Source organism: Anneissia japonica, unplaced genomic scaffold (genome assembly GCF_011630105.1).
Source record: "Anneissia japonica isolate Jap-2015-1 unplaced genomic scaffold, ASM1163010v1 scaffold287871_len1641731_cov197, whole genome shotgun sequence".
Classification (NCBI taxonomy): Eukaryota; Metazoa; Echinodermata; class Crinoidea; order Comatulida; family Comatulidae; genus Anneissia; species Anneissia japonica.
This window is the reverse complement of record NW_022712275.1, coordinates 1,188,106-1,204,112: the sequence shown is the minus strand read 5'-3', so window position 1 is coordinate 1,204,112 and position 16,007 is coordinate 1,188,106. Positions and strand designations below refer to the sequence as shown.

The following is a 16,007-nucleotide window of genomic DNA, read 5'->3' as shown; positions in this document are numbered from 1 at the left end:
TCAAATTTATGTTACATGTACAACAACTTCATCTTGAAAATAGTTGAACAAAAAATTGATGTCTTTTTTAAGGAAGTTTGTATGAGAAACTCTTTTGTTTTACCTTGGCCTGATGGGATTTGGTCTAGAGCATCAAAAAGTCTCATCCTGTTGCTAGTCAATCGACTTGCTTTTGAGTATAAAAGACAGTTTTCTTCAACATATGTTTTCAATATAGAAAAATAATTATTAACACATTAAAATACCCAAAGATCCTTGAAAATCAGGAAGGTAGCAAAAAAAAAAAGGGTTTGAAAAAAAAAATGTACCAAAGGAAAAGTTGGTAATTTTCAGTGGGTAGTTTACTGTCTCAGTGTAATTAATTTTATCTGAAACGGTAGGAGGTGGTTGCCAGGATCTGCAACATAAGACCTCCAATTAGCCTCGGAAAATCATTAGCAAGGCGTTGGGGCTAACACAGGTAACTGGAGTCAAGTCATGGTTTCTTTTAAACACATTTAATCTGCCATGAGACATCACATCTTCGCTCTAAATAGTGCTGCCACGGTGTAACATCTGACCGTTCACAGCATGTTTCAATTTAACCGATTCTAAAGTCATGCTTATGCGGCGCAATGCAAAGCTCCAAACACAAAGTATTAACAAAACTATTGAATCTTAGCACAATTCCAAGCCAATGCAAATGTGTTGAGTGTAGGAGTACACGCTCTGGCCCACCTCCAAGCAAAGATAATCTGTTGTGTCATCCGCAAGCCATAGAATGGAGGCGCCATCTATTTCGGTTTTCTTTTAACATGTGACACATTATTGACCACATGGGACACTCTGTAAAAGGACAATGACCCCTGTCAGCTAGTTAAAACCATTTCTTAATATGAGTATGAAGTTTATTAATTCTGGGAATAAGAATTAAGATGCGGAAAAATAAAAATAATTGTAAATAAATATATAACTAAATTGAATACATGATAGATTGATTACAAACTTATAGTAATAATGTAGAATTATTATTATACATAGTACTCGTTGGTCTGTAATTGTAATACTATAGCAGTATAAATCTAGATCTGAAAGCATTCTTTGACAATTTGGGTGTATGTTTACCTTAGTTACTCGAGTATAAGCGCACCCTGGTTATAATCCTGTACTCCCTACTATGCAAGCAATTAAATGTACCAGCAATTCCCTGGCCCAGGGTATTTTATTATGCAAGCTGACTTTCGGCTTTCGATTGGAAATGCAGTATTGGAAATTTGACTTTTGGTTTGCCATTAACATTTTTTTTCATGAACAGGGGATTTCCCCAGCTTTACAGTAAGCCCATCCAACTTCCACTCCTCCCCCCCCCCTTTCAAAAAAAAAAATAAAAAAAAAATCTGCCCATGTTTATGTTCAACACCAGAAGAGTGTGTTCAAATTCAGCAACAAGTCATTTTAGAGAGCAGATTTAATACAAATAGTTTAAAACTTTCAAAGGTGCTTTTCTGTTGTTCAGTGTAATTTTTTGTTGTTAACCATATTCATATCCTCTTGGGATAAGCTTTGTAGTTCCTTATTAAACTGATATGTTGTAACCCTTAGGCCTTTGGTCCCCTGAGATGCAATTTGGTATCAAAACCAAGTACAGTAGTTTGAAATGCAAATTTGTGGGTGTACAAATAACATTGGTCGGAATCTTTGTACGTATTTTTCTTTTCACCAACTTGTACTGGACTTCCAAACCACTTTCTGTGGTACAGTATTAGATCTGTCTCTTATACACATCTTGACTGTTTTAAGTTTATCATATATATATATATATATATTTAAAATGTAGGAATTACATTTAACTAACTTGTAACTAACCAACTAACTAATATGTAAAATGAAGCTTGAGAGATCTGTAGAATGAATTGAAATTATTGTAAACAAAAGGTTTAAATAGTGGAAGAGTGAAGAGTAAGGCAAAAAGAAAGATATTCATTTCAATTAATGAAGAATGAAGTGTTAGTTTGATCCACAGTAGTTCAGGTTCTTTGTGCAGTGTAAATGACTATGGTAATGAAAAAATATAAATTCCATAATTCATGGTGAATTGAAATTGAATGAGTAAGCATAATACATGTTGCTTAAGGTGAAAGGACTAAAAACTGGGAGGAAGGGGAAGTGTCAAGCTGTCTGTGGGAAGGAATGAATTGATAGGGTGAGCAAAAGGAATATGGATTGATATACTAAGGAAGGGGCATAGATGGATAGATATAAGAGGAGGGGAAAGAAGATTTGACATGATTGATGGTACATTTATAGCAAACAACAAATGTTTTGTTTTTGTTATTTGTAGTTTATATATTGGGTAATATTTGGTTTATAGCTTTTCATGTTAATTTTCCTCTCCTTAAGGATATTCTTCATTAAAACTCAGTATACTTGTTCTGCTTGCATGGTTTTGCATAGTCTGCATCCCTGACAATTTTTTTCCGAACTTCAAAGATAGGTGGAAAAAATATCACTTTCACTTAAAGTGAATGACAAAAGACTTCTGGTACAATTAGAAAATTTACTTCTAAGAATGTGTTGCATATGAAACAATGATAAGTCTATTTTAACCAACTCTACCTGTCATGATCTCGCTATTTTCCTCAATTGAATTATACGGATACAAGCGACTATCACTCTAGTTAGTTATTAAATATCGACGCTTCCGCCATTGACGCCTTTCCTGATACATCTTTCTTTTTTGTAAAGCAGACAGCTAAAGCCGCCCACAGTGAATCTGATTCCTAGGGACTTCAAACCACTTCAATCAGACCGTTTTCATGTCTATAACGGTGTAACTATATACGTGTATATATATTTTTTGCACTTGTATCAGCTTTCACTTTGAATTCAGCAAGTAATTGTCCGTTTTACTCTGATCAGAAATGACGTAGCCATTTAGAGAAATGTACTTAGAAAAAGTGCCTTGACTTTCCATAGATTCTTTAAACGATTAAAACACTTTAAAGAGTTTTTCCCAAGGTGTTAAATCCAAATAGTTTCGTTGAATTTTAGGTGACAGTCCTGATAGAGATAGAAATCAGAAGCCAAAGTGTCTCTAAGTGCCGACGCTTTAAACAAAGCCTAGAACAATTTACTAACTTGTTGAATATATGCGGAACATGTTGATACCTGCTTAGTAAAAACACCTGTGGCAATTGGTATCAGAATGGAATGCATTCTTACAGGTGACTAAAGGGAAGTTGAAAGCAAGATATTTAACTGTTTGTAAATCCAGCTTAAAAGATAAAATGACTATGATGAAATCTATAAAAATTCCCAAACATGTAATTAAAATCATTGAATTAGGCATTTAAAAGAATAAATTAAGTTGTCACGTTCCAAAAAGATACAGATCAAGACAATTCAGTTGTCACAGATGTGTAAGATTTTTTACAATACTGGTATGAATATCCGTAAATTGTCTCCCGCCAGTGTAAATGTCAGTAAACAATGTAACAATGTAAATAATATGGTATGAATGACATTAATATTTGACACCTACAAGGCACTATATAAATGTGGTATTAATATTATTACCTTTTCTCTTTTTGAAGTACTAGTATGAATATCCTTAAATTGTCTGCTGCAGTGTAAGGGTCTGTAAACAATTGTGCAAATGTTATTAATTTTTGACACCTACTAGGCATTATATAAATGTGGTATTATTAATATTAATGTTATTATTAGTTTCCCCTTTTACAGTACTAGTATGAGTATTCTTGTCTGTTGCCAATGTAATGGTCTGTAAACAATATTTGTAGTAGGAATGATGTTAAGTGGATATCATTTTTAATATTAATACTTGTTTTTCCTTGCTTTAGATGATCATATATTTTTAATAGAGACAAGGGACCAAAATATGTACACTATTACAGTACTTATTTTTTATTTCAATTACTCTTCATTCCAAAGATTTTCCAAATATGTAAAAAAACAATATTTCTATCCTTTCACATGCGTTGTTCTTCATCAATCTTATATGTGTTATTTTTATATCATTTTCATTATTTGGGGATTTTCCCTATACTTTTAAATTGCTGAATTGTACATTTGCTCTGTCTTAAGTACTAGAACTTTTTGCATCTGGATTGGATTATGACAAATATTTTCCTGATCGTAGAAGTTGTATTTTTCGAAAAACAAAATTTTTATCCACAGCTTTTCTTAGAGAAAAAAAAAACTGATCTGTCAAATTCAATTATTAAGTATCCATATACAGGATTGTTGACAACATTTTAAAATCTCATGAAGGACAATCCATGTTCAAAGCATCAACCAATTCTATCAGATTTTTTATATCAATTTACCTTCCTTCCCTTTTCTTATAAACTTTGATTTTAATGTCTTTTTTTTTTGGCTTGAAAATAAAAATTTCACTAACGCAGAACTTTTATTCTACTGCCAAATTTGAAACGGCTGTCATGAAGATCATGTCAGGCTGTGTAGAGTAAACTTCGTCTTACTTATGTGTGTGGTAATTATACAATACTATTCAAATCATTTAGAATATATTTACAGATCTCAAAATTATTCACAGTTATAATATAAAAATATAAAATAAAAATAAGTATCAGGGGCAAATCCAGAGATGTCCAAAAGTGGGGCCGGAAGGGGGATGAAAGTGGATGTTCCATAGACAATTTTTTTTGTAACTGAGTTGGCATTAAACAGCGCTACCGTAAACTAAAACTGTTACAACATAATTGCACGACGGCGTTGACAAATTTATTAACAAGAAACATGTTAGCGGCAAAACACATACGCTGAACATACCAAAGATATTGACAGTTACAATACTTGTCGCTTTGAAGTCATTTTGAACCCATTGAGTTTGACTATACACGTACGTGTAATAACATCACTACAACAATACTACTATAGGCCTATTATTAAGGCCTATAGTAGTACTAAAATCCCCCGCAAAATTTCTGTGTTCTAGACGCCCAAAAATATCCTCTGAGGCCTTTTGGGCGATCAACTTTTTCTTTTTTTTTTCTTTTTCCTCTTTCTTTTTTTTTCTTTTTCCTCTTTCTTTTTTTTTTTTTTTTTTTGACTTTCCAAAAGGGGTGGGGCCCGGGCCAGGTGAACCCCTGCCCTTGGTTCCAAGCCTGAGTGTCAACTTGGTATACACATAAAATATTTTTAATTGAGTCTTTTTTAAAACTCTTACATTGTTAATAATCAGATTTCTACATATTGGGATTAGACATATATTATATATATTATATACATACTCCATTAAAACGCTTACTCATTACTTACGAGCTTAAGTCTATCATGCTTCAATATTTCTTCCTGCTCATGTAACCTGGTCAACTCGCACTCACCATCAGTACACTGTTTTTACTCCCTTTCACACTGCCTCCCACACATGCTCCACTATCCGAGCCTCGATTCTCTGGAATTCCCATCTTCTTATTTCCTATCATCCTTTAACATTAAGACTTTAAAAATGTTCATCAACAACCTCCCTCTAACCTTAGTATAATTCTAATTGCTTCTTTGCAGGGCCTTATTTCCATTTGTCCTGCATAGGGTAATAAACAAAATTTATATAATATTTTAAATTCTAATAGAAAATGAAGAATGGTTCATTAATTGATATGGAATAGCATTGATATATCTTGAGTAGTATAAAAATCTGTCATTATTATTTATTATTGTTATTCTTGTTTTGCTGTATTTTTATTTGTTAAAACTAGCCATCATTACGATAAAACAAAAATAATCCATCCATTCTTAATTCCTGATTCTTGTCAGTCACAACTTTTATGAGAATTCATGCTATCCTCACCTCCTTACTCTCTATAAATTATGTAACAATAATCCACAGTTGATAGTTATATTTCTTCAAACTTCTACAACAAAATAAATCTTTTAAACAAACAAGCATCAGTTCATGCTAGCTTTTAGGAGAAAATTTACAATTTCGACAACTTTGCCTCCAATTATGTCGTGCTTGGCACCTACTTGTAATTTATATTGTGGGGTTTATTATGTTTTAATTTCTAGAATTACAGTAGTAAAATGGTTGAGTTTTGTTTCTCTATGTATACTATGGCCCTAGATGATCAACAAATTATTTCTTGAAAGACCTATTTGCTTTTTATATGTATTATTATATAGATGTATAAAAATATAAATATGGTCTCTAGTTGTGCTATTCAGATTTAAAATTGCATTTTAAATATAAATAGATAAATTTGTTATTTGCTCATTTTACTGTTTTGTTTTATTGTTGCTTGTTAATTATATTTTAGAAATATTGGTGTTCTAGAAAAAACTCAAAAGAATTAGGCCTATATCTTACAAGTTTCCTCACCATGCTCATTCTTTCAAAGAATTTCATAAAATTGAAATTTGATATTGAACCATTTAACTTCAGTAACGATTGATTAATGTGTCTACCAATGCTTACCAAACTCTGTTTTTGTAAATGTTTTTTCATTCTATTTAAGAAGAATTCCTCAAAGCTAATGAATTTGTTGTGTATCTTCATTAATTTTATGAGTCTGTTGTGCTCCTAAGTTCATGATTCCGACGAATATAAAGTATGAAGACGACTTTCTAAAGTCCAAGTGCCGCCATCTTAGAGGTCGTTTTGATTAGATTTCTTAAGAGAAATAGTTTATTGGTCTCAACAGTCAGCATTTCATGCAATTCATGTCTGTTTTCTTGTAGCATGCTGGCACTGAACACACGCATCTTCCCGTACCGGAACCAAGCAAGATAGACAAGGCTACACTCGTTAAATTTGACGATGTCGACAAAGATCTTCGTCGCATAATTCGTGACCTACGAGGTAAACTTTGTCAAATTATTTTTAAAACGCATGTTTCTTGAACCGGATTTTAAAAATATATTGGATGAGGTCCCTTTTGACTCTATAGACTGCAGGCACTAGTGACATATCTCTGATAATTGACAGGGGTGTGATGGGAGAACTGATGAGGGTGTGACAGGGAAAAGTGGGGGTGAGGGTTTCTAACTTAGGTAATGTAGCACTTTTTTAACTTCTCAAGTTGCTTTTTTGCTTTTCTATTGGTGAGGGTAGGGGGAGGAGTATACCTGGGGTGCATCTTTTTCTGAGGGTTAGTCCCCATTCCCCCAAGGGAATGTCACTAGACACAGCAAACTCAAGGTTATGTACATCTAGGTACTGTATTAGTACACAAGCACACACATACATTACAACAACATGCTGGAGAACCCAAAAAAAACTGAAGTGAGATGGATAAGAATAATAGTTTTTTTTTGTGAGATGGATAAGAATAATAGTTGTTTTTTTTTCACATTATCCAGTTTTAGGGGACAACTGTGATTTGCCCATATATGGGTATGATATGACATCATCATGTCCATGATTTGAGTGATATGACATCATCATGCCCATATTATCGACCAATCATATAATTTGTTGCATAAAACTTTGTAGTGCTTGATCATAATGATTGCAGGTTTTTAATATTAGCATCAGTCTGTCTTTTTACATGGTTTCATTTTTCAAGAAAAACAAGGCTGCTCTTTTTAATCTTAACAAAAACATGTGACTACATAAATATGATCATGATGACATCACATCATGACCATATATAGGCACATCATCACTATATACGTGCATACATAATTTTTTTGTCAAAGAAAATAGAATTTGATAGTCTGGTCAGAGCTTTACAATCTGTGTTTTGCTTGAAGTGCACCCTCTATCATTTTAGAGCTCTTCTCTCAGCAATAAATTATCCAATATTGTTTGGGCCATTGAATGTTTAATTTAAACCAGACATATTTCAATTCTTTAAATAAAATTTATTGTATATTTAGTTCATTATTATGTTATACAAGGCACATACAGAGTAGGCTACACCTGAGTGAGGCATTCTGTAAACATTTTTTTGAAAATTTGCAATTAACTCTTTACTGCCAATACCATAAACCTTCTGCTGTACATACTGTATCTGCCAAAAATAATATTAAAGTAGAATGGAGCAGCTTATTATCCAACCACTCCTGTAGTCCAGTGGCCTGAAACCGAAAAGGTTGATCGCCCTGCTTTATACCTGTCATCATTTTAGAAAATAAAATATATATTTAAAACAAAATGTTATAAACATTGTAGAAAAATATGCCACTATGTTGTACGCATCATGTTTTCATTCTTTTAAGAGTGGAAATACATTTTAAGCATATGATATTAGATTAACCAACTTTGAAGTTGATAATAACAATTTCTTTTATATATTTTATTGATACTGATAATTTTTTATTCGTCATAAAAAGTATATTTTTTGGAAAATTGTTTTGCAAACACCCATCAAATTTCTTAAAACAAACAGCTTTTTCCACAAATAACTTTATCTCAAATCCGAGTTGTGGAATTCCAGAAAATTTAATGACTTTTTATAGTACCAACAAAGTTAGTTTTCCTGCAGTCTCTATTGTGTGTAATGATTTAGTTTTGGCAAAATTCATTTTTGGAACAATTTACTGTAAGCTATGGGTGAAAATTAAAAATAGCCTATTTGAGATTGATACATTCTGTCAGAAGTCCATACTCAAATTACTCTACACATACCATATTTTATTCTTAGAATTGGTACCAATAATATTTGTTTTTAAAGAATCTTAACCAAAACTTTTTTTAAAAAACATTTACACAAAAATGAGAAGAATTTCAGTTTCTTATATAAACGTACCTCACTATCTGCTCCTACCCATTTATGGATGTATCTATTATTATCTCATACTTGGCCCCTTCCCCCTCCCCCCTCCATCTCTTACCCAATTCAGCCTCTCTTACCCACTTCTGGATTAATCATATCCTATCTACTCTCATTTTCTACTCCTGTCTACCACCTACATTTATCACTTTATCTACTCCCATCCATTGCTCCTTGCATTCCTGTACTTCGCATTCTCACCTATTCTCTACCTACTCCTACAACCTACCAACCCACATTCCCTACCCTCTTACGTCATACCTAATGCCCTCCACCTACTCTTATGCCTTACCCCTACCTACTCCCTACCCATTCCCATCCACTATCTATTTCCGTTTTTTACTGCCACCACTTTACTCCCATCCCTACCCTACCCACACGTAACCCACTCACATCCCTACCCTACCCACACATAACCCACTCACATCCCTACCCTACCCACACGTAACCCACTCACATTCCTACCCAAAACCCATCTCTACTTAATCCCATTTTGAACTACTTTTCCAACCCACTTCAATCCTTAACACTTTCCCATTTCCTACATACTCTTAACTATTTCTATTACTGTCCACTCCCACTGTTTTCACCTATTGCCATTAAAACCTTCAGCATGCACCAATCAGTCAGTCAATTAATAAATCAACTGATAATACCCCATGCATGTAGATTTTATGCACACTCTTGGGAAAGCATTATAACTTTTTCTGCAATGGTATATATAACATCCACATCTTTATTAGGCCCAATAAAAAATGATTAGTTTATCACCCTCGCCTGCATGTCTTCTATGGTATAAAAAAATATATATATATATTTTCAGGGAAAAAATTTAAAAATAAAAAAACAATTTTCTTTTTCATAGATTTAGTAAATAATTAGTAGATACTGTTTGTATGATGTCAGTCATGTATTTTACTTTAAATACCAATGCCCCACCGAACAACCCAAGGGTGATACATTTGCCTTTAGCAAAATATAAAAAAAGCCTATAGGGTTTGAAGTGATAACTTAACATTACAACAATTGCTTCTTCCAGTTATCACAGCCCATTCACTTATTTATCCATCAAATTGTCCATCACTTTGATAATCAATCAATCAATCATATCTGACAGGTGTGATATATCTATAAGGTGGCAGATGAATATAGTCTGCCTGTGTATACGTGTCGTTCCTGTAAGCTACCTTTTAGCCAATCAGGTTAAATGACAACTGAAGGTCAAATACTTTTGAAATTCTTTTGTAACTTATTTTTCAATATTGATAGTGGTGCTCTTGTCGAGACTATTTCTGGGTTTTATGTTTTTTTTTTTTTTCTTTGCAAGTATTCACAAATATAATCAAAAGGCCTGGAGTTTCAAGGTCGTTTGGTATATCTAAATTCAGGAATATAAGGATCTTTAGCAAGTTCAGTATTAAAGAAGTATACACAAAAGGGATAGTAAAATTTGCAATGATTTCAATTCCATTCCATAATTATAAAAGCAACCAAGTGTGGTTGAAGAATGTAGCTTGAGTAAAGTTTTGTGCAGAGAGGGAAAGATTTAGTATTGTTTAGGTGTATTTTTTGTCAACTTACGTCCATTTGGTTCTATTATCAAGGATTTCAGTTCAAGAAGATTACCAGTTTCTTTATTAAGGAAATATGAAAAGATTACTCTTCGTTTGAACAAAGCCGAATTGGATTTTAATATTAAATGTATTATGCCATGTTAGTTGTAACCTATGTGTTACCTATGTGTTATACTTTTTTACTTTTAGCCTTACAGATTTTACAATTTATTATTAACCGCCTCACACTGAAATATTTTTCATTGTAGATTATAAACAAAGATACTTATCATTTTAACCAATATTTAAATTTAATTTTATTTAAAGGTTGCTTGATCTAAACATATGATATACAAAAAATTGGTTATACAACACACCGCTATGTGTGGTACATTTTATGAGAGTACAGTACATACTTTCCATCTAAATATATTTTTACCAAGCTTTTAATAATGAATTTGATGCCTTGACAAAAGCTTGTAAGTTTGTAACCAAACTGCATGGGGCACGTATTGGCAATGAACCCTATGCCTTGCCTAGTCCTAAAAAGCATGAACCTGAATATGCCCTATTGTGTTGATATCTGAACCCATACAAAACCAAAAACACAAGGTAAAATCAACAAAAACATACTGTCATTTACAGGAGCACATAACAGATCTATTCATGTTAGTCTGAATAATATCCCTAACTTACAACTTATGAAATGCGAGATTTATCATGGAGAGCACTTCATCATTTTACTGGCAAAAGACATTAATTGCCTTCTCTGATTACAAAGCTATCGTTCACTTTAGATGTGAATCACATCCATTATGAAATGAAGATAATAAATTACTTTAATATGTGTAACTATTGCGGTAAATTTGATGCCCTGAAGAAGTACGATTTCCTGCTTTGGGATTATCGTGCTTTAAGCCATTGGTAATCCATTGGGATTACCATGCCTTAAGCCATTTATAATCCATATTGTGACATCCTTGTGTAATATATTGATACAGTAATAGCATAGACTTTACTCCTTACCCATTTCATCTCTCCTTTCTACTTTTTATCTTTTCTTAGCTAACCTATTCTTGTACAATCTTGGAACGTAAATAAGTAGGCCTATAGCAAATAAAACATTTCTTTATTACTCTATTATTCATCAAAGTGCTAGGATGATCTAAAGAAGAAAACTAACTTTAAAATGACAATATTTGTATTCCATAATTTTGTCACTTTTACTAATTGTCTTCTCTTTAATAAGTTTATATAACAGTACCGTTTTGGAAAGTAGTATGTACTAAAAATGTGCAGTACACAGAGCAATTAAAGTAAATTCAAATTTGAAAGTCCATCTCTTCTCTCTCTGCTTATCTTCCTACTCCTCATCTCTATCTACATCATCCCATCTTTCTTTTCCCTTATCCTGCCTGTCATTCAGACCAACTCCTTTCTTTCCTCCATGTTTTTCACCTGCATACACATTTTCTTTCTGAATTGAATCAAAGAATCACAGTGCAACAAGATACTCTGTAAATCATCAAACACTTGCCCGATTCTTCTCCCCATGACTTATTCTTGTCGCGCCACTTTCTATGTCATTGTAAGCAAAAGAGCCTTGAATTGTGAACATGTTAATCCTTGCCTAGGTCTTCCTGTCTTGGAACACTTGGCAAACACACTCTCACAGACATTCCTCCAACCTTCGTAGAATTTGGGGTTTACCTACCTACCACAGGATGTGCTGCTATTGAGTGGGCTTTACATTAAAAACACATGAATCTTTACAAGTACTGTACTTAACTAGTACCAGGCTATCAAATTTTATTTTGACAAACACATGTGACATGCCTAAATATGGTCATAATGACATCATATCATGACTATATAGACACATCATGACTAAATATGGGCAAACAACAGTTTTCTGTCAATGAAAATTTGATAATCTGAGCAGAGCTGTAAGCAACACTCTTTATATTCAATTGTTCTCTGATTTTTCCAAATTTGTTTCAAAGTACATGAACAATGGTTCCATGTAGGACTTAGATTATATCTTCTGCTCTGTCCAAACTATTCAATTTCTGTGATGTGCCCATATATGGGCATGGTGATGTCATATATTACATCCAAATATGGGCATACCACATTTTATTGTCACACAAAATTTGATAGTGTGGCCAGAGCATTAAAGCTTTGGTCACACTATAAAGTTCTTTTTTTTGGTGACAATTTGATGTTCTTATGGACATGATGATGTCATTTCACACCCATATATGGGTGCATAGTGTGTGTGTGTGTGTGTGGACAGGAGCTTTACACCTTTTGATTCAGTGCACTTAAAGTGTACAGACCGCAGCGTCGTCAATCTATCATCTGAGCGATCAGTGAGCTCTGTTATACAGCAGACGATTTGTTTCCTTAGATGTTTACCAAGATATTTTCTTGTCAAACAGGTGCCATGATGGTGGCAGAAGTCGGGGATTAGATTTCTTTTGCATTCCCAAGCAACATTCAATAGCATTATTCCTTTTGTTTTACAGACTTCAGAAATGTAGGCTAAATGGTTGAGTTCATTACCACAGTAGAGCGCTCCTTTATAGAGTTCATGGAGTTGATTTAAAATCATGTTTTATAGAGGTTTCATTTTTTTATACTGTAACTGTGTATCTGCTATTTATTACTGTATGAAGTCTTGTATAATTTCATAGAAATATTGTGTTTGCTTGCTCATACTCGTATATCCTTCAGTTGAGAACTCAGACAATACTTTTTATATCTTGTTTTATGAACCAGTCGCCTGCTGGTAATAGTGATTTCAAATAAATATAACATTTTAATTTTTGGCCTATTAATGCTGTTTACAAATCTGTCGCCCCCAAAAAAATAGAAATTTGAGAAAGAAATAAAATTTTTTCTTTGTTTTTATTACACCCATTGGTGCCATAAAATCCGGGAAAAAAAGTTATATTTCTTCCTCACAACTGAATTACTAAACTATGTATTCTTTCTACGACCACATTACAGAATCTCAAATGATTGCTTAAGAGGGCACCATTTTATACATTTTCAACTTGCGCACATTTTTATATTTGTCAGTAAAACATTTATATGCTTTGGTAGAAATATTTTGCTGAATGAGAAAACGTTCTCACTCCTACCCTTCTTTGAAAAATTATAATACAGAAAGTTTTGCTATGCCATCTTTCAGTAAAATCTTATAAAAATATAATAATCTATCTGTTAAGCTATTAAACTTGAACAATGGTATTTAATATTTAGTTGCTTTGTATTTAAAAGTTAAAAGTAATGAATTTAAGGATTATTTCATTAAAAAATCTATAAATCAACAAGTTAATTTGGACCAATATAAATAATAATATAAATTAAAAACATAATATACCAATATAAATATAACTGATATACATTTTTTAGATTACTATTACTAAATATAATTGTTATATCATGAATCCTTGTAAGCTCCATATGCAGGGTGACAAGATACAAATCTCAGTGAGATTTATTTGTACTGCATCTTTTGGGCATACTGTAGCCCATCATCAGGTACATATTTTTTTTTTTAAATTTTAAATTGTTTTCCATTATATGGCCATTTGCTGTTTTATGGGTTTTTCCCATTTGCCTTTCAAACTGTTTTGTTTTTTTTCCCATGCCTTCAAATCACTTTATATATACAAGTATCTCATTCGAGATTCATATATATAAAATCATATAATTTATATAAATTATATGATTATTTTATGATTATAATACATAGTAAGCAATTCAGCTATCAAATTCTGCTGTTAAAAACTATTAGCTCAACAAATATAATGTATCCACTTGTGTTATAATGTTAATGTGTAGCACTGTGATAAAATTTCAGGAGAGTGTGACCATGTTAAAACAATACTGCTTTTTAAGTGGCATGGGCTATGCAACAGATTACAGTAAATCATGAAAAGAGCAACAAATAATGCTCAGAAATCTAGCTTAATTGGAGTCGGTTATGACAGAACTTATGGGAATTAAAAACCAAAAAGCGAAATGCCTCAGATTCTGTAGAACGGTTGCTGAAATACTCAAGTATTCATAAATCTACGCTATCAAACAGATATTGAGACTCCTAAATACAGAGTGTGTAAATTACTGTTGATTTCTTACACTTCTGGCCAGAGCCAGCAAGTCTAAAAGTCAACGTCTCTGGAGGCTTCTTCAAGTCTTCTAATATCAGGCTCACCGATAGTATTAGTAGTAAAAATTATGATAACTGTCTAATATTGGGGGTATGTAAGGAAATAGTGTTTTTTGGCAGGGAAACAGCCAGAATAGTGAGCATATAGCCGGATCTGATTCCTGAGCCTGCTTGTCTGATTATCCACTAGGGTGTTTTTTTTTATTAAGATGCTTTATACCAAATAATAATAATGTGATTGTACGAGGTTGTTGTAGGATGCTTGCTTTAGTTTCCGGCTCCTTGGCACCTTAGATGCTGTAAAGTGAGGGGTAGTAAGAGTTGTTTATTTGTAGTCTGCATTGAATCTGATCTAGCCCCAATGTTCCTCTTGAAATTATAATTTGCAGTTCATCAATCTTACAACATTTATGAAGAGGTTTTTTAAAGGTTGTTTACCTTTATCCATTCTTCACCCTTTCCTTCAACCTCTTAGTGATAATACCATCATCACATTGCTAGGTGGTGTACCACAAGCATTTATCATTAAGTAAGTAATATTTATTGTTTTCCATGAAATCATTACTAAGAAGAGACAATGAAAAAATGATCGTACTGCAGAAAATAAATACAAAGCAAAATCTGAAGAACTTCTGCCATAAACTCATCCTAAGGCGAGTCTTTTTTATTCCTTGTTTTGCATACTTATTTTTTTAATGATTATCGGAGGAAGGCGGAATAAAAATTAAAATAAAATTTTGTTTTCTTATTTAGCAAATAGATTTGCCAGGATCATCCAGACAGATGAGAAAATAAAAATAAAATTTTATTGGTGAATGTAAAATGGGATGGTTAAATGCTTCAAATCAAATCAAATCAGATGACGTCATAATCATGGAAAAACGATAAAATTGTTGCTACTACTACGATTTTAATTTTTTTCATGATTATGATATCATCTGATTTGATTTGTCAAAATATGTTGTTATCGCATAACTGATAAATCTTTATCGAATTGTTCTAGTGTAGAAACTTCTCTTATTTCTTTCATTTTCTATATGAACAATTGCTTTTTAGCTTTTTTATCGTTATCGTTGAAGTATGAACAGGCCTAAAGGCTTATTTTAGAAGGAGTCCCCAATCAGTTAATGTTATTGTAAAAGAGTAATATAGTATTTTATTTTTATTTGTTTATTTTTTTGTTTGGCAAATTTTTTTAAGGTTACTATGTTTACACCACCACTCAAATGATCAAGAGAAACTCTCAACAATTTAAATAAAACAGAATCTCTCATCATATAAGTTATACATTTTCACTGAATAAAAATCAGCTTTGAATGATCTACAAATATTTCTAATGGGAAAAATTTAATAATTATATGCAAATATTATGAAATAATATTTAAATGTCATTGGCATGGATTTTTTCATACTAATTTTGTAGATCAATAAATAAATTGTTATAAGTTGTTAGGTGATAAACAGTTAATTGAAAAAAAATAGCATATTTGATCACAAAACTTTATGGTTACCATCCATGGAATCATGATGTTGAAGCTG

At 32.4% G+C, this 16,007-nt stretch overlaps 1 protein-coding gene across 1 annotated transcript in view; it reads left to right on the top strand.

The window, feature by feature from the left end:
- LOC117107780 (formin-like) overlaps positions 1 to 16,007 on the top strand; it is a gene marked incomplete at its 5' end in the record, with an annotated part of 40,297 nt that overhangs the window by 14,452 nt on the left and 9,838 nt on the right. The window contains 1 exon segment of the mRNA XM_033249552.1: positions 6,700 to 6,820. Within this exon segment, the coding sequence (XP_033105443.1) occupies positions 6,700 to 6,820 (121 nt within the window).